The 27623-nt window shown below is 41.0% G+C and overlaps 1 protein-coding gene across 1 annotated transcript; it reads left to right on the top strand.

Moving 5' to 3' along the window:
* Positions 1 to 232: 232 nt before the first annotated feature.
* LOC126630217 (uncharacterized) lies at positions 233 to 11685 on the top strand. Its single transcript, XM_050300329.1, has 6 exons — positions 233 to 286; positions 7032 to 7744; positions 10114 to 10209; positions 10507 to 10660; positions 11359 to 11419; positions 11555 to 11685. Exons 1-6 carry the CDS (start codon positions 233 to 235, stop codon positions 11683 to 11685), a joined length of 1209 nt encoding a protein of 402 aa, XP_050156286.1.
* The last annotated feature ends 15938 nt before the right edge of the window (positions 11686 to 27623 follow it).

Raw genomic sequence — 27623 nt, forward strand, 5'->3', positions numbered from 1 at the left:
GACATCCCAACCAATGCTTAGGATTTGTCCCTGGGCTCAAGGGAAGTCTAATGGTGGTGGAGTTCAACAGGATTTCATTCAAAAATGGCGGATCGCCGTCAATGAACCCCGACGACATCGAGGGTTTCATAGTACAGAGGGGCCAAAACCTATAAGTTTTTGGGTGTAATTGATGGAGGGATCAACAGGGTTCGAAGAGATGAGTAATTTGACACTAAGCTTGTCGTCAACAATGGCTGGAATCGGAGAATTCGACCGGGTCGGGTCGGTTGGTCGTGGGGATCCGGTTCTCTCTCATTCCTTATTTCCCTCCTTGTTCTTCTTTCTAATTGGTCTCTCTCTTCTCCTCCCTCATCTGATTGGCTACAAACCCCTTATTTCTTTCCTCTTCCTTCTCTTACAGCCACACATGTGGCATCATCTCCTTGCTCCAGATTTTCTGAAGCCTTCTAGGTTATGGTCAAATTACCATTTTACCCTAAACTTTGCTCGTTCATAACTTATTCATTATAACTCCGTTTCACGAACGGTTTATGCCTATGCGTTCGTGGGATTGGGTTCTATCCAAATATGCCAAGAAATCCGATAAAATATACTAGGATATAAATATATCCTCATATAATTACATTCCCAACTAGGGCATTTTCGTCATTTCCATTTATCAAAATTTTTTTTTCCACATAATCACATATTTTAAAATTTTCAGGGTATTACATTCGACCCCCGTTAAAATAAATCTCGTCCACGAGATTTCTACCCTCGAATAACAAAAAAGGAATTAGAGCTAATTCCACCATTCCATTTATAGTGAATAAAATCATAACCTTAGGCTACGATTTTATTCAAGCCCCCAGAAATAAATACTTCCACGAAGTAATCATTTATACTCAGGTTTCCTACCACGCTCATTGGTAGAATAAATATCGAAAATTCTAGCCATACACATTGGCAAAAATAATACCAATCATCAAGCTATAATCCTCAGGCCTAAATAAATACTAGATTATCAATCACATCTACTGTTGGTTAGATAAATACTAGTATCATAATCACAATCATTGGTAAACTACTTACCATCATTGCCTTATTCATCATTGGCAAAACAATTATCATAAATTCCCAGCCATAAATATCATCGACCAAATAAATATCAAAATTTCAAGCCATATCTACTATTGGTGAAACCACTTACCATTATTGCCATTTTCATCCGTGGCAAAACAAATATCGTAAGTTCAAACCGTAACGATCATCGGCCAAATAGATACCAAAATACCAAGCCATAATCATTAGTGGCTAGGCAAAAATCACAATTTCAAACCAAACCATTTGAATTTGCAATTCAAATATAAGAAATTCCAGCCAAATCATTGGAATTTCAAATCACAATCACTTACAATTATTGGCTATACACAGCCATCACCACGATTCACTCTCAGAATTCGTGTGCCAACATAATCCAATCTGATGACCGATCCTATGGCCGATTACCCTCACTTCAATCTAACCACAACAGCACGAAGTAGGGTAACAAGAGTGTCCATTTAATCCTACACCCCAGAACCAAGTACCCTCCCCACGGAACATGATACATGTATGGCCATGTAGGCCTCCAGAGGTTTAGGGGATCGAAACCCAAGGCAACGTGTGGTGCCCCTCACTCTTCATAACTCTCAATCTAGGAGTGTTCGTTTCCAACAACCATACATCATAGACTATCCTGCAGGAGTAGCCCGACCGTTTAACACCCTCTGAAGGTTTAGGGTATCGAAACCTAAGGGAACCTTACAGTCCCTTTCACTCTAGGTCATCAAAATCATCTATGGAACCTGGATCCACAATTCATAGAAACATGTACTCACAACCACACATGTGAGTAATCCACAATACATATATGTATCTCACATATATAAATATAATCCACAATACATATATGTATCTCACATATTCATAGAAATTATGAAATATTGTAGCCACAATGCAAATCATAATTTCCACTAACGGAATTCCATAATCACCATGGAAATTACACCACAATCACAATTCAAATCATATAAGTATAACATATATATATATATATATATCCCATAAATGTCACTTGTTTTCAAAGATTATGAAATTATGCAACCACAATGCATATCATAATTCACATAAATGCCTCATGATGCATAAATTGATGAAATATTGCAATATCACTGCAATCATATTTCACATCATCAAAACACAGAGTATATACGTTCACTTTCTTGCCAGTGCGAGATTCATAATACATGTATATTTCTCATTAATGCCCTACATTAATCATAGGAACAACTTTCCAATGAACTCCAAAAATTACCAAAATTTATAGTATATACGTTCATAATCTTTGAACTCCAAAAATTTCCAGTGTGAGATTCATAGTATATACGTTCACTATTCTACCGCGTGGCGGTGTCCGGCGAATAGAAACCCAGTTTTTTGATAAACTCCAAAAATTACCAAAATTTACAGGGTTGTAGAGTTCAATGAGAGGAACAACTTTCATACCTAGGCTAAAGTCCAATTCGGCCGGGAGCACCTCAAATCAACCTCGAACCGCCGGAAACCCTAGAAAAAGGTGTTCTCGATCCGACTCCAAAACCATTCCGACTTCCTAACCAATGCTTGGGCTTTGTTCCTGAGCTCAAGGGAAGTTTAATGGTGGTGGAGTTCGATGGGATTTCATTCAAATTGGTGGATCGCCGTCAATGAACCTCGGCGGCACCGAGGGTTTCATAGTAAAGAAAGGCCAAAACCTATAAGTTTTTGGGTGTAATTGATGGAAGGATCAATAGGGTTCGAAGAGATGAGTAATTTGACACCTACCTTGTCGTCAACGGTGGTCAGAATCGGATAATCCAGCTGGGTCGGGTCAGCGGGTCATAAGGATCCGGTTCTCTCTCCTCCTTCATTTCCCTTCATGCTTTTCTTTTTAATTGGTCCCTCTCTTCTCTTCCCTTTTCCGATTGGCTGCAACCCCCTCATTTTTTTCCTCTTCCTTCCCTTACAGCCATACACGTGGCATCATCTCCTTGCTCTAGATTTTCTGGAGCCTTCTATGTTATGGTCAAATTACCATTTTACCCCAAACTTTGCTTGTTCATAACTTATTCGTTATAATTCCGTTTCACAAACGGTTTGCGCCTATGCGTTCGTGGGATTGGGCTCTATCCAAATATACCAAGAAATCAGATAAAATATGTGAGGATATAAATACATCTTCATATAATTACATTACCGAACTAGGGAATTTTCGTCATTTCCACTTATAAAAAAAATAAAAAAAAATCCACATAATCACATATTTTAAAATTTTCAAGGTATTACAATCTGTCTCTTCCGGCACTCCTAAGCCTCCTAAGTTCCTTGATATTACTGAGGTAAATAAGGAAAAGCGGAGCGCTGGGGAAACTGAAGGCAATGAGGCAGCTAGAGAAGGTTTGGCCGCCAAAGAAAATAGCAATACAAGTACCGAGTTTGACCTTGGGAATGGGGAACATCCTTAGGCTTCCTTAGGGAATGACGAAAACAGCAGCAAAGAACTAAGTAGCAAGGCAGCAGAGGATGTTGATCTCAATGAAGTGGACGGGTTTTAAATGAAGATGTTTTAGTGGAAGCGGAAGATACAAAGGTATGCTTCCCTATTCTTTGTTGATGCTTGCCTTTGCATGAATTTGCTACTGTCATATTTCCTTTTAAGCATTTGAAAATTTTGCTTAAGCTTGCATGTGCGTGTAGGAAGTAACTAAACTTCTTCTAGCATGTTTGCTTCGTATTTTTGCATGTGTATGTATAATCATGTTGATCTATTTAGGGGTGGATTTTTTTGCCAAATTGCCAACCGTGCCATACCGATTTTGTGCCAAATTTTTTGTACCAATCGGTAATGGTACGGTATTGTACCGTACCGAAATTTCATGGTACGGTATTGGTAATGGATACCATTACCACGGTATTACCGTACCATACCGAAAATACAATATAATTTATAATTTATAATTTATATAATACATAATTATATAACACATATTTATAATATTCCAATAATTTGAAAATAAAACCCTACTTATATTAGCATTGTTGTTGGTGACTTTGATCTCTTAAAATTGTGGAAATCAAACACAAAAGAGTTTCTAATTCTTTCACAAATAGCCAAAATATATTTGTAACCCCCACTTCTACTGTTGCTAGTGAAAATTCATTTAGTCTAGGGAGGAGGGTTGTGAACCCTTTTAGGTTATCCTTGACTCCTAAAATAATGGAGGCACTAGTGTGTACTAGTGGTTGGCTTAGGGCAGGTGAAGTAAACTTCTACAAGGAGCAACGGAAGATATGCTTCAATTTTACAAGGAAATAGAAGAAGAGAAAACAAGAAAGATATGCTTTAAGTTTTTTAGTAAATTTGTTATTAAATGGTTTTCAACTTTAATTCTTCTTGCTACTAATTAATATGTTTTCTTTGTTTGTATTGTAGGCTTGACACAAACTCAATCTTCTACAAGTTCAATGCCTCCTCCAAAAGCTTCGACATCTTAAGCTTGAATAACTGATCAATGAATTCTCCTTTTTGAAGTTTACTTCCAATTTTCATTTGGTTTGAAACTTTAATTTCTATTTGGATTGTTAACTTCTATTTGTTTTGGTTCGTAACTTCTATTTGGATTGTAAGCTTAATTTTCATGATGAATCTTGATGCTTCATTTGAATTATTATGTGTGTGAATTGTGAATGATGAATAATAGATGAATTTAATTTATAATGTATGAGATAAAGGTACAAAAAAAAAAGTTTTGCCCTTGAATTGGGTTAAAAAAACAAAAACATATTTTGTCCCAAAACAAAATGGCAATTACCATTGCCATACCATGCCAACCAAATTTTTGGCAATACCGAACTTCGGTATACCGAAAGTTTGGTACGGTAATGGTAATAGATTTTACCAAACCGAAAGTTTGGTACGGTAATTGGTACAAGGGTTTTGGTACGGTAACCGTACCGAACCCACCCCTAGATCTATTGGAATTCAGCCTTGGATAGCTTTTGTGAGCTGTGTTGATAGGAGCATATTTATGCGACTTAGTTAGCTTGTTTTCTTGCATTTTCATAGTTTGTTTGTGTTTATTATAGTGTTTTAAGCTATTTTCGTGTGTTTGTAGGTCCATATGACAAAGTTGGCAAGAAAGTGCATTTTGGAGCATTTTTAGGCAGTTTTGGGCACCAAATGGATAGCTTATGAATGGAGCAAGATGGATGGACGAATTTGAAGTTCAAGAGGCTAGGAATGTGCTGAAAAGAGGGAAGAAATAAATCCAAGTCAAGGAAGATAAGAAATCAGCTCAAAAGAAGGAACATTATCCAAAACCTTATCTTATCTTATCCTTGCCTAACCTAACCTTATCTTATCCTATCTTATCCAAATCAATTTGTGCCTTAATTCCAGCTATTTCTAAGGGATAATTATGCATTTAAACTATATATTTCAGATTCTAGAACCTTTATCCTTCTAGAACCCCTAAATTGGTGCTAAAACATCTTTTCTAGAAGCACCTAAAAATCTGGCGCGTAGACCCTTTCTAGAAGCCCTAGAACCTGCAATCCTTTTCCCTTAGGATTGTGCAATCCTTTTCCCTTCAGATTTTGGTGAACCTTAGTCCTTTTCCTTCATGAAGTATGCCAAATACACATTCCTTTCCTTCAGAAATTCGTGGGTTTCCCTAGCCCTATAAATACAAACCTTTGTGCAGCAATTAATCCACCACCCTCTACCAAAAATCACCTACATCCATCCACCACACCATCCACCACAATCATCTTGTGCCGCAGCTAAGGAAGGAGAAGAAGGAGCCATCTGGAGTGTTTCTAGGTGTATTCTATCTTTGTTTTCAATGTTTAATTCAAGTTATCTTTGTCTAATTGCGAACATGAGAACTAATTTCTTTATAGTTAGAGGGGAATTCGAAACCATGATTATACTTGCAATATGAATTGATTACTTTCAATTGTGATTTGATAAATTCTGAATGCAATTTGCTTAACTGTTTTATTCAAAACTTATTCTTGTATGTTGATTAAGGTGGCCAACTTAGTTTGCATGCATGAATTTGATGCTAGAATATAAGGGATTTTCACCTAATCGATATGAACTTATATTCACAAGTAGTGAAGGTTGCTTGTCACAATCGTGTTTAGTGAATTCTTGGCATAAGTTTCATGCATTTCATAGTTACAAGTGCCTCGTCAATGCTTATGATTTTCATATAACTTAATAATCTTTGCTTGTATCTCTATTATGCAATTCATGTAGGGAACTTGTGGGGAATGCTTTGGATTGTTGTATGCAATCATCCAATTCAATGAAATTAGGAAAATCTGAGGGTTAATTAGTGCAATTCACGGTTAATCTGGGGCGTTGAGGTTCATGGTTTATTGAAAAGCAATTGGAGATTGATTTGTACGCAAGTGTGTCATGTGTGGAGAAGGACCTTCTAGCTAGACCATCACCCATCCAATTTCCCAATTTCGTCCAAAATCTGTTTTAGTCTTTAATTTGTTTGTTTTACTTTATTTTCGTCCAAAACCCAATCCCCCTTTACTTTGAAGTGTTAGATTAGTTAAAATCTATTTTGGTTTGTGTTTTTAAGTGTCTTAAGTCAAGTTTAAACCAATTTTAGTCCAAATAACTCCCTAGAGTCAGTTTTGAGTCTATTTGGTTGTTTTGTGCTGTTTTGAGTCTTTTAAGTTTGTTTTGAGTCTTGTGAGTCTTGTTAAGTGTTTTTAAGTTTATTTTTGTGTTTTAAAGTCAGTTTCAATTAGATTGGCAATCCCTCCTAATCCCTGGTCTAGAACGATCCCTACTTATACATATACTACAACTGTCAAAAGAGGGTTTAATTTGTGTGTTAAGTTAATTTTCGCATCATGTGCTACTTTGCGTCTCTGCTTATTGATATGTTTCCTTACTTGTGCGTGTTTTCTTTGCTTTCCTTATAGGTGAAAATGGTGATGCATAGGCTACAGAAGATGTTCAAGCCCCTAGTTGCTTTCTTCTCGAGCCTACAATTTTTCCTAAAGAGGTTCTTTCCCCTGAGGAGTGGGCTTCGATTGAAGAATGGGCATCATGGCATAAAGCCCTCGAGAAGCTCAAGCATAGTATTGCCAATGAAGCCAGGGTGTTAAGTTTAATTAAGGAATTGAATTCTTTCGGCGATGCCTTTTTTTCTCGGGTTAACTTTAGGGGAGTGAAGGTTCGTTCCAGACTAGCTAAGGTGTTGGGTAAGTTCTTTAAGCGTGCTGACGATGCAAATGTGAGTTTGGTAGGCTTATCTCTCTTCATGCGTGTGATGATTTTCAAAGAACTTGGGCTCCTGTTTTATGGTATGGAGCACACTTCCCAGTTAGAACTCACTAAGCACAGATTGTTATGTTGGCGAGATATGATCAGCGATGTAGCTGCTTTGGGTGTGCCAGTAGGTTCTCTAGTTAAGAGGCTGGGAGTGTTGCGTGATACCATGTTTGGACTTCAGCTTGAAAAGGAGAAGGGTGTCTTGGATCAATTCATCAAAGTCAACAAGTTGATGTGTGACGAACTACAGGGTAAGGAATTAGAGGTCGAGAAGCTCAAGTTGAAGAAGTTGGTCCGCGAAAGCTCCAAGGAAATAATGGCGTGCCTTCAACTTGTAGCGGATCAGTTGAATGTCGGCACCTCTAGCAGTTCATCCGAGAGGTGGTGTTTTGAGCTTAACTCTTCACCTTTCCTTAGCTGCGTGCTTTGCATGACTGTTTGCACTTTTCTAACCATCAACTTCTTTTTCTTGGCAGAGCGAACCTTGAGATTAAAGTAGCGGACCATGAAGAAGATTGCTTTCCTACCCTTACTTTTATTTGTAATTTCCATTTGGACAGCTAGTTTATTGCTTTTTGAATAATGGCCATGGGGCCATTTTGCTTATTTGCCTTTGACCTTGGATGCTGATATTGAACTTAGCATAATGTTTACGATGTCTTTAATCTTGCAATGATATTGGCTTTTTCTTACTTTGAGTGCATGAAAATTTGCTGGATGAAATTCTGTTTAGGCTTTAAAACACAGGCTTGAGCTTCTTCTTGTTTTCCTTGGGGAAACAGTTGATCCTGTTGCTTGGCACTTTGCTAGTGAGTTTCCCTGAGGAAAGATGGAAAAGATGTCGCAGCTTCCGTAGGGAAGCAGATTATGTCATGAAAGCTTGACTTGCTAAGCATTGATTTGCATTGGTAGGCATAGGCTTAACATTGATTTGCATCGACAGACTTGGAATCGATTTCATTAATGGGCGTTGGCATATTGCATAAGTATAGCTTTTGGAAAAGCTTTAGTTGCTTGACTCAATGGTTTTGCATGGCGTGTTGGCTTGGCATATTGTATAAGCATTGAACCATTGAGTAACTTACGTTGCATTGATAGGCTTTGGCACATTGTATAAGTATAACTTTTGAAAAAGCTTTAGTTACTTGACTCAATGGTTTTGCATGGCGTGTTGGCTTGGCATGTTGCTTGAGCATTAAACCATTAAGTAGCTTGCATGGCGTTGATAGGCTTGGCATGTTGCATAAGTATAGCTTTAGGAAAAACTTAAGATGTTTGACTTAATGGTTTTGCATGGCGTGTTAGCTTGGCATGTTGTATAAGCATTGAGCCATTAAGTAGCTTGCATGGCATTGATAGGCTTCGCATGAGCTTTTATTATAGCCTTGGCATGATTACTGCCATAGCTTGTTTAGAAGAAATCATTCTAGTTACCTTTGCCAATGTAAAGAAATGAATGTACCAAATATTTTGACAAAATGCTTATTCATTTCATTAAAATTTGGGGTACATCAATCATTGCATGGCTTTACAAAGGCCTTATAGAGTAAGCAAAATGATCATTGCATAGAAGGAGCTTGTTCTTCTAAACTAAGCATAAACGTTTTAGCAGTAATACGACTTTAGCCATTTTGCATTGACAGGCTCTGTTAGCGTACCTTCCTTGACCGAGGTCAAGTAGTAGTAGCCACTCTGATAGGCTTTCTTAATCACAAAACGTCCTTCCTAGTGTGGGGCAAACTTTGAAGGTCCATAGATCTGTTTTCTTATGTGCTCGGCTATCATAAGGATGAGATCTCATTCCTTAAAGTTGTGTGGCTTGATTGTGCGGTTGTAGGCTTTGGTAACTTATTGGTGGTATATGATTGCTTTCCCAACTGCTTCTGCCCTATTTTCCTCTAGTAGCTTAAGGTCTTTCCACCTTCTGTTTGCGCATGCTGCAACATTCCATTCCACCTCGTTAAATGTTGAAACTCTTACCGTGGGCATCATCATTTCCACAAGGGAAATAGCTTCAGACCCATACACCAAGGAGTAGGGAGAGAAACCCGTAGTGTTCCTTAGAGATGTGCGATAAACCCATAGGATGTTTGGAAAATGAGTGCTCCTGCCTTCCCAGCGTAATTGTGTACCATCTTGCTTATGATTCGTAGTAGTGTCTTGTTTGTGGCTTCGGCTTGACCATTTCCTTGAGGATAGTACGGCGTGGAGCGGCGGTGCTTGATCCCATAAAAATCAAATATGAAACTTACTTGTTTGTTCACAGAAGGTGTGCTGTTGTCGCTCACTATCTTGTAAGGTATCCCAAATCAGCAAACGATGCATTCCCTGATGAAATTGGATACTGCTACTCCCGTTGCTTTCTTGAGAGGGATTGATTCTCCCCACTTCGTGAAGTACTCAATGGCTACTAGGATCTATATGTGGCATTCGAAAGCTGGATTGCTTGTTCCTATCAAATCAAGCCCCCAAGTACAAAATGACCATAGAGTGCGCATGTCTTACAGTAGAATTGAAGGCTTGTGGATTAAGTTTCTATGAACTTGGCATGCATGGCATCACTTGACCATGTTGTGCATGTCTTCCCTCATGGTTGGCCAATAGTATCCTAGGCTCAGTAACTGTGTATGTAATTTTTTTCTTTCATGGTGCTCGCCGTATTCTCCAGCATGTACTTCTTGTATGACTTGTAAGGACTCGGATAGCCCAAGGCATCTCATTGGTTCGCCATTGAATCCTTTTTGGTATAGAGTTGCCATATCCATGAAGTACCTTTTGGATGTCCCTTTCAACTTGTGTGGGTTCCTAACATTGCTTGGCAGTGTTCCATCAATAAAGAAGGTCAGGTATGGGGACCTCCAATCATTAGTGTTGGAAACTGCAAATGCCTCTTCTAGGGAAAACGTTTTGCTGCATTATAAACAATCAGCTTGGATGCATGTGTTTTGTTGCTTTCTCTCAGGCCAGATGTACCCATTTCTTTGTAGTCAGCGATAGAGGCTCACAACTTGGTCGACTCCGCATGTAATCAAATAGATCTCATGCAGCCATTTATGTGTTTCTTTTGGTTCGAGGCATTGGGTTAGCATTCATCTGGATAGGTTATTGTAGAGTGTCCCAATAACACCAATGTACTCTTTAAGGTATTTGACGCTGAGTTCTCTGCTTGGCTTGGAAAGCTCCATTCTGACAGTTTCCTTTCAGTCGTTACCTTCTAGAGCTTCTTCTGGGAAGGGTGCGTCAATGGCTGGGGCCTCTCTTCTGATTACAGCAATGTTGGGTTATTCTTCGACCAAGGTAAGCTTGGAGCCAAATATGGCCAGGGTATCCGCATACCTGTTGGTTGTGCCAGGAATATGTTCCAACACCACTTACTTGAAGCTTGTCATGAGTTTCTTGGCCATAATGCGGTATAGTGCCAAGGTTACTTGATTCACTGCAAAGCTTCCCTGGACCTGGCTCAAGACTAAATTCGAGTCCCCTACGACTTGTATCTTCCATGCGCCCATTTCCCTGGCTGTGGAAATGCCTATGATGAAAGTCTCATACTCAGTTACATTGTTTGTGCATGGAAAGCTTTAGCTTGAAGGCTAGGGCAGTAGCTTGGCCCTCTGGGTTGACGAGTACAACACCAACTCCTCATCTTGTGGTTGTAGAAGAACTATCGAAATGCATGACTTATAGCTCATCTTCCACAACGTCAACATCTATCTCTAGCAGTGCACTAAAGACTTCCTTGGAGATGGTGTCCTTTTTTTCTTCGAGGAATAATGCTAGCATGTCTATCATTACTTGGCCTTTGATAGCCTTAGGCATCATACATATAATATCAAATTCAAAAAGTTTGAGCTACCAATGAGCCAAACGGCCAGATCATACTTTACCATAAGGTGCAGCATGTGGGCTAGGAAATAATGGCGCAGCCGCTGTGATACGTAGACTAGAGCTAGGCAGAAGCATTCCATCTTCTCATAGCGGGTTTCAATGCCTCTTAGCTGTTGGCTGACATAGTAAATTGGTGCTTCTTCCTCGGCGAGCAGGGCTCTTACGGCAGTGGTTGGTGACTAAATGTTGGACCTGTTAATAGGCTTCACTGCATTCCTTAGTCCATACGAATTCCTTCCCTTTCCTAATTAGTGGGGCAGAGCTCTTATTATTGCTACTAATCCTGGGATGAAGTGTCAAATGTAGGACAACTTCCCCATCAAGCTTTTCAGCTCCTTTGCTTTTGTTGGGGGCATGAGAGTTTCAATGGTGCATACCCTGTCTGGATCTACATTGATGTCATGCTGATGCACCAGGAAGCCTATGAACTTGCCTGAGGAAACACCGAAGGCGCATTTCTTGGGGTTCATCTTCAACCCATATGTTCAGTAACTTTCTAATACTTTCTTTAACACTTCCTAGTGCCCTTCCTTGTTCTTGGATTTCACGACGAGATTGTTTACATAGTCTTCCATTTTCTTCTCTATCATGTCATGAAAGACTGCCGTCATTGCTCGTTGATAGGTGGCACCAGTGTTTTTGGGTCCAAATGCATAACGGTGTAGCAAAAGTTTCCAAATGGCGTGTAGAAAGCCATCTTCTCAGCATCTTTGGCAGACATCTTGATTTGATTATACTCACTGAAGCCATCCATGAATGACATCAGGCCTTGCCCTGAGGTTAAATCCATCATGATGTCCATGTTAGGTAATAGGAACTCATCTTTTAGGCATGCTGCATTGAGATCTCAGTAGTCGATGTATATCCAAATTTGGACAGTGTTCTTCTTCTTTACTGGGACAATGTTTGCTAGCCAAATGTGGTGCTTGATAGGCTTGATAAATAAGGCTAGGTTTTCTACTTCAACTTTGATTTTAGCTTCTATTTCCAGGTGGAAATTCCTCATTTGCTGCATGATAGGTTTGATCCTAGGTTGTGTATTTAGCATGTGGCACACTAAATTTGGGTCAAGGCCTGACATTTCTTCATAGCTCCAGTCAAAAACGTCTTTGAACTCTTTTAGCAGGTTGACTAGTTCTTTCTTTTCCTCAACAGTTAAGTAAACACTAATAGAAATCAATTTTTGCACAGAGGGATCATCACTTAAGTTTACCTCTTTAAGCTTTTTCGCCACTGCAGTGTGTTTGTACCATACTTGACCAATCCCGAAACTACTGAGCACCGGTCAACGTTATACCGTCAATGACCCAGAAGAGTTTCCCTCCAACCAGGAGGCCAATCACAACGCGATACGTGTCGACATCAAAAGCCAATCATAGCGCGACATGTGTCAACATCAGAAGCCAATCACAACACGACATGTGTCAATGTCAAAACAAAGCTAGAAACTCTCTTCTATAAAAAGAGATCATTCTCCCATAATATTTTCAAATGTCATTTGTACTAAATCATTCACTAGTACTCACTAAAGGAGAGTTTGAACCTATGTACTTGTGTAAACCTTTCACAATTAATGAGAACTCCTCTACTATGTGAACGTAGCCAATCTGGGTGAACCACTTACATCTCATGTTTACTTCCCGATCCCTATCCATTTACATACTTATCCACACTAGTGACCGAAGCAATCTAGCGAAGGTCACAAACTTAAACTTTATAGTTGTATCAAAGTCCTTACTGATTTTGTGCATTAACATTTGGCGCCGTCTGTGGGAACGACACTTATTCCCACTATCTTCAGCTTTATTAAGCTGGTTTCCACCATTCGTACACTCTCTTTTGACTAGGCATCCCTTTCCAACATGGGGAGCGAAGGAAGCCACAGCACACAGAATGACACCCCTCTTACACCTGGTGCGAAACAACAAAAGAAGGAACAAAAGAAGTTTGCTCTTCAGGCTAAAGTTGATGAGTTGGAGGCTCAGAACAACAAGATAGCGATGAAGAATGAGGTCCTCCAAGAGCAGTATGAGAAGCTCTTTGAGACGCTCCACGAAACTAAGCGTACTCAAACGCACGAGCTCGTTCCCCCTGTGGACATCAACCATCATCTGGGTGCCCCTTAACACAGAGGGTCACCTTCCTTCGACATTGGTATCCTTGATAAGAAGCGAGCTAATCATTAAAACATTGATTAGCATGAGACTTTTCTCAACCTAGCTGCTTCGACCCGAAGCAGGAGAAGTGGAGAAAGACATTTCCTTACAGAAGGAGTGAAAGGATCGAAAGCCGTCTTTCATGACTGTTGAGATTTCCTAAAGTAATGTCGAGACAATCCCATCCATGTAAGCTCGAAGATCAATGACCCAAGGGTCTCTGAAAGACTCGGTCCCCTCTCATGTCCCAGGCTGGCTACCAATTTGGGGAAGGGGCAACAAGTCCTAGAGAAACACGAAGGTATAAGGGACTCAGAGATGTTCCGACAGACATACCTTGGAAGTCAGTAAGGCGAGTCCAGGGAAAAATCACATGCTCTTGAATAAACCTTCTTACTTCCAAGAGAAGATGGAGATTTACGAAAGAACGTTCCAATGGTACATGACTCCACTCAGGATCCTCTTATCCTACAACTCCTTAAGGAAGTAAACAAGTTGAAGGTCGAACGACAAGCTGCGATACCTGATTGGAACCAACCTAGGCCTGACCCTCTTACAAGGAGGATCCTCGACATCCCCCTCAAAGCAAAGACAAAGCAGAAGCTTGGCTTGCAACTCTATACTGGAAAAGATGACTCGATTGAACACCTTAACCTCTTTGAGTCCACCATGACATACCAGATGCACACTGACGAAGAGCGATGTATTCTTTTCCCCTCCACCCTCTCTGGCGGAGCTTTAAACTGGTATTGCCGTCTTCCACTTGAGACGGTAAACTCATTTGAGGAATTGAGGAAACTGTTTGTTTCTCAACACATTTTCCAGACCGATCGCTTGCACTCTGGGGATGACTTGTACACTATTCATTAGAAGCCAGACGAGTCATTACGTATGTATGCTGGCCGCTTCAGTCATGAGTATTCCCATTGTGCCGAGGCAGACGATAAGACTACCTTTAAAGCCTTCACGGCAGGACTACGTGACTTTTTCTTTAAGTACATGATCAATGCCAACACTTGGAAGACTTACTATAAGGTGATGGCACAAGCTTACAACCATGCCTCTACCGAGGCAAAGACATATCAAGGGAAACCCCCCACGGCCACCCCTTATCAGCAAGTAGGGAGTGGAAGCCAGATCCAACCAAATGAGAAGACCTCGACCTTCCAAACAACAGCAGTACCTCATTTCGCCTTACTTAATACTTCGCCAAGTCAACAGACATATCAACCTCAGGGCAAAAGGAAAGATTTCCATCCTCACCAGTCTCATTTTAGTAAAATGAGCAAGGGACACTATCGTAATAATCAAGGGTATCATCACGATAATGCCCGCCCTTAGGCAGTCAACACAGTGGGCCAAGCACGTGTCAGGATAAGCCCTACGCCGAGGTATGAGACATACACACCTTTGAACGCCACATGCGTGGCCATTTAACCCAGCATAGCACACCTGATACCGAAGCCAATGCCGAGGCAGTCGGGTTACAAGCCCATGAAGAACACGGGCACGTTTTGCTGTTACCACGAGCATAACGGCCATGATGGCGAGCAGTGTATCACCCTTCGTGATCATATTGAAGCTTTGGCGCATGAAGGAAAACTTGATCAATTCGTCATTCATCCTTCAAGGGATAACCATAACCAACGCCAAGTGAATGTGATTTATTCCATAAGTGGCAACACACCCATATCTGAATCTTCCAACAGAGCCATGAAACACAGCGAACGAGCTTTAAGGCCTGGTCACCAAGTGTTTCACGTGGAAGACATCAGGGGAGGTAAGTATCAAAAGCCTAACTGGGATCCAATATGTTTCTACCCTGAGGAAGAAAAAGGTATCATCTACCCTCACAATGACCCACTGATTGTGGAAGCTCACATAGCCAACTTTGAAGTATGATGAATCCTGGTAGACACGGGGGCTTCGGTCAATATCATGTTTGCTGAAGCTTTCAGGGCACTTAATGTAGTTGAACACTTGCTTGATCGTTTGATTTCTCCTTTGATAAGCTTCTCCGGTGATATCGTGCAACCTTTAGGGAGCATACACCTACCTTTCACCATTGGTTCAGGCCCTTACACAGCTTCCATTACCACTAACTTCCTGGTGGTTGATTGCCCAATGGCATACAATGTCATCTTTGGACCGCACATGCATCAATGATCTCAAGGCCATGGTATCCACATATATGTTGTTGATGAAATTTCCAACCCCCTATGGCAATGGTTACATTAGAGGAGATCAACTTAGTGCACGGTCATGTTACAATACTTCAGTCAAGCAACAACATATGCCTGTGCCCAAGGAAACCCTTTCTATACATGACCAAGTCATAAAGACCAACCCGAACAAAGCCAGCTTGGATCTTCACGGTGACAACATTCAACCCGACGATCCTCGAGATGACTCTTTCACCCAACAAACACAACCCGCTGAAGAGTTGGAGAAGGTTTCTATGTCAAAAGATTATCCATATCGCATGGTGAAGATTGGCACCACCTTGTCACCACCCATTCGGTTGGCATTGATCTCTTTTTTTGCAAGAGAACACTGAGGTCTTCACCTGGTCATATGAGGACATGCCAGGCATCTCTCCCGATATCATATGTCATCGCTTAAGTATTGACCCCAAGACCATGCCAGTAAGACAGAAGCGAAGATCTTATGACGCTGAACGGTACGAGGCAATGAATGCAGAAGTTGAAAAACTCAAAGGCATAGGCTTCGTCCGTGAAGTCAATTATCCAACGTGGGTAGCAAATGTTGTCCTTGTTAAGAAGAATCCGACTAAGGAAAGTCTCCTACTCCAAAAGGTCTTGTGGAGAATGTGTGTCGATTACACCAACCTAAATAAAGGATGCCCGAATGATAGCTTTCCTCGTCCTCTTATAGACAGACTTATAGACTCTACGGCAGAGTGTGAACTCTTGAGCTGTATGGATGCTTACTCAGGATACAACCAAATCCTCATGAACCATCCGGACCAAGAACACACAGCCTTCACTACTAACAGGGGACTATATTACTATAAAGTCATGCCCTTCGGCCTAAAGAATGCAGGAGTGACTTATCAGAGACTAGTCAATTCAATGTTCGCCGAACAGATTGGGAAGACCATGGAAGTTTACGTTGATGATATGCTAGTCAAGAGAAAACATGATGACCAACACATCACCAACCTATCTGAAACTTTCACCATTCTGAAGAGGTATCGAATGAGGTTGAACCCCAACAAATGTGCCTTCGGCGTAGGCTCTGGCAAATTCTTAGGCTTCATGATAAGCCAACGAGGCATTGAGGCTAATCCCGAGAAAATCAAAGCAATTATCGACATGAAGGAACCGATAACTTCAAAAGACATCCAGAACCTTAATGGCAAGGTGGCAGCCTTAACTAGGTTCATCTCTAAGGCCACAGACATATGTGCTTCTTTCTTCAAAGCACTTAAGGGAAGTAAGAAGTACATTACATGGACTGATAAATGTGCTGAGGCATTTAAGAACCTCAAAGACAACATGAGCAAACCCCATCTGCTCTCCAAACCTGAGGTTGGTGACACTCTCATTATCTATCTGTCAGTATCGGCTCAGCAGTAAGTTCCATTCTTATTCAAAAGGATGGTAACGTCGAACGACCTGTCTACTACGCTAGTAAGGCCTTACAAGATGCAGAGACACGATACTCCAACATTGAGAAATTGGCTCTAGCATTGGTCATGTCTGCTAAAAAACTACGCTCTTACTTCCAAGCACACTCCATCATTGTGCTTACCAATCATCATCTTCGATAGATACTCCAAAGTCTTGACATTTCGGGGTGAATGATCCAATGGGCGATAACATTGGGTGAGTTTGACATCTTCTACCAACCAAAGCCAGCTGAGAAGGGCCAAGCAGTGGCAGACTTCATCGCCGACTTCACATATCCTGTTGACATTGTTTCTACGCCTAAAGAAATGGTTTCATTACCTTCGGAAGCTTAGAAAATAAAACCAACAGCCCCAGCATGGAGTCTATATGTTGATGGCTCGTTCAACCAATAGGGTTGTGGAGCAAGACTAGTCCTTACGACCTCTGACAAAGTGGCGATGGACTATGCTTTTCGTTTCAAATTCAAGGCGTCGAACAATGAGGCCGAATATGAAGCCCTCATAGCAGGCTTACGTTTGGCCAAACATCTTGGGGTTAAACGAATTGATATCTTCAGTGACTCCCAATTGGTGGTTAACCAGGTCACCAACAACTTTGACGCTAAGGATAGCTCCATGGCAACATATTTGGCACAAACACAATTGTTGCTCAAGCACTTCCATTACCAGATCACCTAAATTCCTCAAGCGGCAAACGATCATGCAGATGCTTTGGCTCGCCTCGCCTCAGCGGTGAAAAACAAGATTGGGAGAAAAATTCAGGTCGAATTGTTGGCAGCACCAAACACCATGGCTGCGGAAGTGTGCTACTTACAACAGGGGGATAGTTGGATTACCCCAATTTATAAATTCCTTACTCATGGCACCCTTCCAAATGACAAAGTCCAAGCTAAGCAGATTCGATACAAGGCTACACGTTACTTGATCATTAATGACCAACTCTACAAGCGGGGTTTTAACCTACCATACCTAAGATGCCTTACGCCCGCAGAGGCAGAAACTGTCATTCGGGAAATACATGAAAGAGTTTGCGGAAATCATGCTGGATCTCGATCCCTAGCACACAAGGCTTTTCGCCAAGGATATTACTGGCCAACACTCCACCAAGATGCCATCAGAATATCCCGCTCATGTGATAAGTGTCAACGCTACGTAACTATTCCTCACTTCCCTCCCGAGCCGCTTACTCCTATGATCAGCCCTTGGCCCTTGGCCCAATAGGGACTTGATTTGATCGGCCCAATGCCTGCAGGGAAGAGCAAGGTCCCCTATGCAATCATTGCAATTGACTACTTCACAAAGTGGGCTGAAGTAGAACCCTTAGCAACCATTACTGAGGCAAATATAGAAGACTTCGTATGGAAGAACATCCTTTGCAGATTAGGCATTCCCAATGCGATAGTCACTGATAACGGGCGACAGTTCGGCAATAATAAGTTCAGGATGTTCTGCTCTAGGTTCAACATCAACTTATGTTTTGCCTCCCCAGCTTATCCCCAGTCTAATGGACAAGTTGAAGCCATCAACAAAATAATCAAGCGAACTTTGAAAACCAGCTTGGACAAGGTTAAAGGTTGTTGGCCAGAATTTGTACCCCAAGTTCTTTGGTTATACCACACTTCATATCAGACATTAACAGGAGAAACCCCATTCTCACTTGCCTTTGGTACAGAGGCAGTTGTTCTAGTTGAGCTTGAGCAAACAACGTTCCGAGTCCAGAACTACGTGCAAAGTGAAAATGGTAAACAACTTACCCTCAACTTAGATCTAGTCAAGGAACACAGAAATCAGGCTCACTTGAGGAATGTTGCCTACAAGCAATGCATCTTCAACTACTATAATTCAAGGATCAAACCTCGTTCATTCAAAGTGGGGGACTGGGTATTGAAGAAAAGATTACTCTGCAATAGAGTCCCGAGTGAAGGAACACTTAGTCCAAACTAGGATGGACCATTTGAAGTTATTAACATCAGTCACCTTAGCTCTTACAAGCTTAGAAGCTCCGATGGCAAGACCTTTGGCCATCCATGGAACGCTGATCACTTGAAGTACTATTACAAGTAAACTCACATTGTACAAGTGTTACGTTTCAGTCGTTCAGCATCCTATGTAACGAAGACTATTTGGCATGAATTTAATAAAGAGGTGATGTAGACAACTCGGTCCTAATCCTCTTACATTCCTAGCAATGAAACACTCGAGTTCAAAGCTTCAACATGAATGCTTCCAACATGAAACAAAGTCTAAGTATATGTCAACAAGACTTTACAAATAAACGAACAACTTCATAGTATATTCGTTCAATCTTACATTCCAACACATTCATACATAAGCCAACTGTGCTTCGAAACAATTCAACATACTTTGTGTCATTTGACACTTGCTACAATGTGTTTTGATACCTTGTCCTTATTCTCACCAACCAGGTGATGAAATGTGAAGAAGAAACTCATCTTCATGCCACCAACCAGGTGATGAAATGTACAACCCGTACTCTCATTCATGCCACTAACTAGGTGATGAAATGTACAACCCGTACTCTAATATCATTTGGCAACTTGCCACTCATGCTACCAACTAGGTGAAGATGAACTCATCTTCATGCCACCAACCAGGTGATTAAATGTACAACCCGTACTCTCCTTCATGCCATCAACCAAGTGATGAAATGTACAACCCGTATTCTAATATCATTTGGCAACTTGCCATTCATGCCACCAACCAGGTGAAGAAGGAACTCATCATCTTGCCACCAACTAGGTGATGAAATGTGATGAAAGGTGATGAAGGAACTCACATTCGTACCACCAACCAAGTGATGAAAGCAACTTACCATTCATTCCACCTACCAGAATACGAGTGGTACAACTTATACATGTGAACTTCTAGCATTCACAAATAATCAAAAACCCTCAAGCTTAACAACTCAACTAGGGGAGCACTTATGCCCACCAAGAGTTATAGTCACCAACAAAGTTTTATTGCAAGCCAACAACAACTTCAGTGCATGGCATATGAAGATCAGGCTATTCAGCCCTCTTGCATCTGCTTCAGACATTTCCCCTCTGTAACAATGCAAACACTACAACTCGTAGAAAGCTTCACACATTCTTGATTAAGACAGTGTGAAGCAAAACCAATTTATGGTGCCAACAAGAGCTTCATCAAAGGAGTTCAACCACAATTCTCAAAAGCTTCACACATTCTTGATCAAGACAATGTGAAGCAAAACTAATTTATGGTGCCAACAAGAGCTTCATCAATGGAGCGCAACCACAATTCTCAAAAGTTTCACACATTCTTGATCAAGACAGTGTGAAGCAAAACCAATTTATGATGCCAATAAGAGCTTCAAGAGCTTCATCAAAGGAGTTTAACCACAATTCTCAAAAGCTTCACACACTCTTGATCAAGACAGTGTGAAGCAAAACCAATTTATGGTGCCAACAAGAGCTTCATCAATGGAGGGCAACCACAATTCTCAAAAGCTTCACACACTTTTGATCAAGGTAGTGTGAAGCAAAACCAATTCATGGTGCCAACAAGAGCTTCATCAATGGAGTTTAACCATAATTCTCAAAAGCTTCACACACTCTTGATCAAGACAGTGTGAAGCAAAACCAATTTATGGTGCCAATAAAAGCTTCATCAATGGAGGGCAACCACAATTCTCAAAAGCTTCACACACTCTTGATCAAGACAGTGTGAAGCAAAACCAATTTATGGTGCCAACAAGAGCTTCATCAAAGGAGTTCAACCACAATCCTCAAAAGCTTCACACACTCTTGATCAAGACAGTTCGAAGCAAATTCAATGTATATGGTTCATCCAAACCTTCGACTACTACAAGGTGTGGCTTGCATCACAATCTCTTGCTCAACAGTGTGGAAGTAAAATTTGAATATGTTGTCTCTCCCACATTTTCAAATTTCTAGTTTCCAAAAAAAAAAAAAAGGGAAATTCAACAAAGTTTCATCAATGGAGGACAACTACAAATTCTCAAAAGCTTCACATTATCTTGATCAAGATAGTGTGAAACAAAATCAATTCATGGTACCCAACAAAGCTTCACCAACAAAAGCTTCATCAATGGAGGACAACTACAAATTCTCAAAAGCTTCACACTATCTTGATCAAGATAGTGTGAAGCAAAATCAATTCATGGTACCCAACAAAAGCTTAAACTCCAAAGCTTCACCTACAAAGCCTCAACTCTAAAGCTTCACCTACAAAAGCTTCAACACAAAAGCTTCACCTACAAAGCTTCAACTCCAAAGCTTCACCTATAAAGCATCAACACAAAAGCTTCACTCACAATAGCTTCATCCATAAAAGCTTCACCAACAAAAGTTTCACCCATAAAAGTTTCACTCACAATAGCTTCATCCATAAAAGCTTCACCAATAAAAGTTTCACCCACAAAAGTTTCACCCACAAAAACTTCACCCACTATAAAAGCTTCACCCACAAAAGCTTCACCTACAAAAGCTTCACCCACCACAAAAGCTTCACCCATAAAAGCTTCACCCACAAAAGCTTCACCTACCATAAAAGCTTCACCTACAAAAACTTCACCTACAAAGCTTCACACTATCTTGATCAAGATAGTGTAAATCAAAATCAATTCATGGTACCGAACAAAACTTCAACCTCAAAGCTTCACCTACAAAGCTTCAACACCAAAGCTTCACCTACAAAGCTTAAAATATATATATATATATATATATATTTTTCGGAAATTCAAAAATTAAAAAATTCGAAAATTAAAAAAAAAAAAAGTGCCTAGGCCTCATCTTTTTTAGGCCTAATAACTTTCATAACAAATATATATGAAAGAGGAGTTTTGGGCTACCATTTTGCAAGGAAAATGGTGAAGTTTTGTTACTTTGGAAACTTGGCTACTAGCAAGACACCTCTTTCGTCAACTCCCTTGATTGGAGATTTGGGGGACTTCTACCATGTGCTACTGCATCTTGATACTCGGAAGTCTCACGACCACTCAATGACTTGGATTTTTTCAACTCTCGAACATAGAAGTTTTCCTCACTCGGGAAATTAAGGGAGCCCTACCTCAACCTATATGCTTCACTCACAAAGCTTCAACATACAATCTTTAACAAAAGGAAAAATTCAAAGAACTTAGTGAAGAAGGCCTTAGTGTATTTAACACAATACGTTGAAATGAAGCAAAGTTTGTTTATTGATATCTCCGATAAGTTACAAATATGTACATATACATGAATCAAAATAAACTAACAAGAGGGAGCCTTCACAAAGGTTGCTCAGGAGAAGTCTCAGCAGTCGGTAGAGCCCCAGAAAGATGAGGCACCAGAGGATGACTATTCAGAGCCTCAGTGCTAGGCAGAACCCCAGAAGGAGGAGGCACCGAAGGTTGATCATTTGGAGCTTCAATACGTGGTACAGCCTCAAAAGACGAAGGCAATAAATGCCTTTGGAACAAACCCACAAACCTTTGATGATCAAGTAAAATCTGACCATCAGATTCTTGCAGCTGGTCGAGCTTCCTCTTCATGTTTGTAGCATAGTCATGTGCGAGCCTGTGCAACTGTTTATTCTCATGCTTGAGCCCTATGATCTCCTGTTTGAAACTTATCACTTCAGTCACCAATGATTCAACTTGGCGGGTTTGAGCAAATAGGCGTTGGGCCATATTAGACATAAAACTTGCACACTAAACACTGAGAGCTAGAGAATCCTTAACAGCCAACTCATCAGACCGTTTGGAAAGTAGCCTGTTATCTTTGAGAGTGATAAGGTTCATGGCCACCACCGTAGTAGTCATATCATTCTTCATCACAGAGTCCCCAATGGTAAGAAGACCAGTAAAGGATAAGAAGGATGGGCATCATATATTGTCTTGAAAAGGCATGGTTGCCTCTTCACCAAAGTTCAAGTCAAAACGACGGTCGGATGGGTCAGACATTCTCAGAAATGATGAAGGAGAAATAAGGTGCAATAAATCTCTGAAGTAAGGGGAAAATTCCTACAAGCAATAACTCTCTGAATGTACTTCTTGCACACAATTGGTGCCCTTATAAAAGAAAAGGCAACAGGGCCGTTGATTCAAAAATCGAAGAGGCACCACTCTCTAGATTCCGAAGAGGCATCACTTTCCACATGTAACATCAGCTCCTCGGGTACCACAGATAACTTTGTCAAAGATCTCTGACAAAGTTTAGACACATAAATTTTGAAGGTCCAGCTACCATATTATTACCCACAAGGGTAAAGGAACAGCACTACTGCTTGATAACTGGAAAGTCCCTATGTGTGTCAACCTCCGTGTTCCGTGGCAAGGCAGACTAGCAAAAATGCCCAACCTTTACTCACATTCGAGAAAACATTCCCAATAAGATTGCTTGCTTAAAAATCGAAGAGGCACAACTTTCCGAATCTCGAGAGCCAGACTCCCAACAGGATTACTTGCTTAAAAATCGAAGAGGCACCGCTCTCCGAATCTCTAGAGCCAGACTCCCAATAGGATTACTTGCTCAAAAATTAAAGAGGCATATCTTTCTAAATCTCGAGAGCCAGACTCTCAACAGGATTACTTGCTCAAAAAATTGAAGAGGCACCGTTATCCGAATCTTAAGAGCCAGACTCCCAACAGGATTGCTTTCTCAAAAATCAAAGAGGCACCGTTCTCCAAATCTCAAGAGCCAGATCCCCAACAGGATTGCTTGTTTGAAAACCGAAGAGGCACTGCTTTTCGAACTTCGAGAGCTAGATTTCCTTGGATAAAGCTTGTCTGTAATCTTCACACGCAACATCAACTTTCCAGATACCACAGACCACTTTTTAAACATCAGAAGCCAATCACAACACGACACGTGTCAATGTCAAAACAAAGCTAGAAACTCTCTTCTATAAAAGGAGATCATTGTCCCACAATATTTCTGAATGTCATTTGTACTAAATCATTCACTAGTACTTACTAAAGGAGAGCTTGAACATATTTACTTGTGTAAACCCTTCACAATTAATGAGAACTCCTCTATCCGTGGACGTAGCCAATTTGGGTGAACCACTTACATCTCGTGTTTGCTTCCCTGTCCCTATTCGTTTACATACTTATCCACACTAGTGACCGAAGCAATCTAGTGAAGGTCATAAACTTAACATTTTCTGCTGTACCAAAGTCCCCACTGATTTTGTGCATCAACACAGTGGATCTATCATGCATGCTTTTTGGTGCATGCATGATTTTTTGTAGAGATTCATCCTCAACAGCAAGTGCATGTGTGTCTTCAGTTTCCTGTGGAATTTCACTTGCTTGGCATGCAACGCCTCTATACTCAGGGCTTTTCCACACAATGTGGTCAAACGCCCAAACCCGTCATAAACAGTAGACGACGTGGACGTCGGGAAGCACGACTTGGAGTATTGAGGTGAAGTGTAGGCAATAACATTAGCCTATGGCTGTATGCGTTTTCCTTTTGATAGGAATTCATGGTCACTGAGATTTCAAACTTCTTCCCAATGGGGTAAAGATATCCCTCAGGTCTGTGATATCTCACATCCGGTACTTAAGAAATCATTGTAGAACTCAGTATCGGAATAGTGAATTTCATCTAAGATGAATAACATCTGGTTTCATGGGACACGAATAGGCCTCAGACCAATCCTTCCCTTGACGCACTAGTGGTAGGTGGAGACTACGAGTCTATGTTTGTTTATATATAACCTTTCAAGTAGAGCATGGTAAGCTACATTGATGCCCATCACATAAAACTTAATAAAGGACTTGATAGGGCCAATCTTCAAGTCGATCTCAATATATCCAATAGTTTCCTCACTGCTATTCCTAAACCCATTGATAGAGATTTGAGACCTTACCACCTTTGACTTTGGGACGCCTGTTGCCGTAAGCACTGCCAAGGGCAAAATGTTGACGGAAGAACCAGTGTCAACCAAAGCTTACTTGATAAAGACATCATTGATATGTCCTTCTGAGTACAGTACATTCGATGGTCAAGGAAAGCCATTTCCATTTCTTCGTCAGTGAAAATGATAGCGTTGTTGTTCTCAATGAAGGCCCTCTACGGTTGGGCAGCCTAGCATTAAGGGCCATAGTCCTCGGAAACATGCATGAGAGCTTCAGCAATAGCAGTCCTCGCTTCCGGGCCGTATTCAAGCTGGTCGAAGTGGGATTTGAACTTAAAGTTTTCCTGTAAGACCCGCGCTGCAGTATGCCCTTGCCTTTGGGAAAGGTAATGCTCAAACACGTTAGCTTCCATGTCGGGAAGGTTGTACAAAGTCACAGCCATCATTTCTTGGTTGAACAGTTGTCATTCTAAGGCTTCCTCGTTGTGTTCTTCTAACATATTGATGGTGAAAACTTCGTCACTTAAGGTTGGGGAAAAATCCATGATATTTGCATCCTCATCTTCCCATCCTTCAGCTTAAGGCAACGGAGTATCATAGCTCTATGGCTTGGAGTATTTGCACTAGTTTGGCTTCTCCATGTTCCCCATAAGGTTCCCAAATGGCTTCCGGTGGCTTAGGGTCGTTGATCCACAGGTGGTAGTCATCATCATCTCTGGAGCATGTGATGATAGCTGCCAATCTCTTTCCCTCAACGCTTCGGCAAATGATCAATGTTTATGGCTTGTGTCTTGCATATCAGCTCTAGCGTGCCTTCACGGATTTTTGCATGGAGAATGTTTTGTAAAGTTTGGCATATAATAGTGGGATGTGCCACATACTGATGGTAGCGATAGTACCGAGGTAGCTTGATGGCCCCATCTGCGAGCATGGTATCAATGATGGCTTGGAATTCCTCATCGATGCATGCTAGTGGAGGATAAGTTTCCCTATCGCTCCCATTTTCTTTCCTTTTTCATAAGTTGTAGTCAGATCTGTCATCCACGGCTAGGGCATGATGAGCTTCATTTTTGTCAATTTTTCAGGATCTCCCTATAGAAGGCTTGACTGGCAAGTTGGTATTCCTTACTGCTTACAAGAGCCTCGAGAACTAGTTGAAACCGATGTTCTCCAAATACACCCTATAGTCAGCTATAATGTTGCTGATGCAGATCTCCATAAGAGCTTCCTTGTCATTCTCATCATAGCAGTCAAAGGTGAGGTCTAAAAAACGTTTGACAAAAGTCACCATATTTTCCCTATGCCTTTGACACGTATTGTTGAGCTGAGTTGTTGTGACCCTTTCCTTATGCTAGAAGTACTTCTTACAGAACTTGTCTGCTAGCTCTTTCTAGGTCCAGATGGAACCTAGTGAAAGGGTGATGTACCAAGTATAGGTACGATCAGTTAAGCTTTTCGAGAACTCCCTGAGAGGTAGGTTGCAATCGCCGACATAAAGACCCAAAACGTCAATTAAACGGCTTATATGTTCCTTAGGGCTACCATTCATCCCGTCAAAGAAACAAGGTTGGGGGTCTTGTATCCCTTAGGATATGGCATATGTAGAATGCTGGTTAGATATGGTAGCTCAGGAACATATTTCCAGTCATCCGAGCTACTATGTAGCTCATTTTTTAGCATGGCTATGACGTTTTCCTGAGTGATAAAGGATGGTGTTTTCTCAGGATCCTTGCTAGCAGCAGCAGCTAACTTCTCTTGAGAAGCCCTTTCCATGGGCATGTAGTCCTTGTCATTGGCCTTCTTACTTAGCTTTGGGATTGAGTTTTTCAACTATTTCATTGATGCAGCAATTTCTTTTTGGGCTTCACCCAAGGCATGAATGGATGCGATGATGCCTGACATGTCATATTCGTCCAGATTCTCCTGGCTTTCTTGGCGTTAGCCTTCACATTGAGACTTGTCAAGTCGGGAAGTAGCCTCACATGCGTCTGTTCTTCTGGACATGGGAGCCATTGATTGAAGATTGCGACCTGTCCCTAACAGAGTCGCTAATTTATGTTGGGGGACTTTTAGGTCGAGGTGGACTTGGGCTTTAAGAAAGTCTTTTTGTCTCCCTTGGTCCGAGTTTGCAACAAGTCCCAAGATATTTCGAAAAGATAGCTTGTCTTAAAAAATATCTCGGTAACATCAACGGGTTGAAAATGGTGTGAAAGATCAAGATAATGACTTGCTCAAGTGAAGCGTGGTGTGGAAGTTAGAAGATTATGAGAGAGAAGGTTCGCATGGTTGCATGGCATTCTTAGCTACATGATTTGGGTTTTCCTAGGGTGATAGTAAGGCTTTTAATGGTTGAGATGTTTGATGGAAGGCTGTAGGAATTATTAAGGTTGCATGGAATGTGATGTTTGAGGCTTGGAGTACACTTCTGGACTATATGGAAATGTATGGGCTTTTTCCTAGGTGATTCCCTCTCACCACATTTTCTCTATTAGCTCTGTGTTTTTCTGAATCCCCCTTTTTAATGGCTTCTCCCCCTCCTTATGTAGGTGAAGGGTTCTTCTCTAGATTTCAAGGGAATATCCCTCTGTGGCTTGGTCTTCACTCAATTTCTCCCTAGCTATCCTATTATTCCTTTTTTGGTGTAAATTAGATGCACTGTTGAGACCTGCAGATTGCTTCTTCCCAAGACACAGCTTTCCCGAGGCGGCCTTCCACATGTGTT

Source organism: Malus sylvestris, chromosome 7, assembly GCF_916048215.2.
Source record: "Malus sylvestris chromosome 7, drMalSylv7.2, whole genome shotgun sequence".
NCBI classification, from domain to species: domain Eukaryota; kingdom Viridiplantae; phylum Streptophyta; class Magnoliopsida; order Rosales; family Rosaceae; genus Malus; species Malus sylvestris.

Coding starts and splice junctions, on each gene's coding strand:
- LOC126630217 (XM_050300329.1), top strand. CDS start 233: ATGGCTGGAATCGGAGAATTCGACCGGGTCGGGTCGGTTGGTCGTGGG. Junction 7,745..10,113: donor TCTAGCAGTTCATCCGAGAG/GTGGTGTTTTGA, acceptor TTTTTGGTATAG/AGTTGCCATATCCATGAAGT. Junction 10,661..11,358: donor TGGGTTATTCTTCGACCAAG/GTAAGCTTGGAG, acceptor AATGCCTCTTAG/CTGTTGGCTGACATAGTAAA.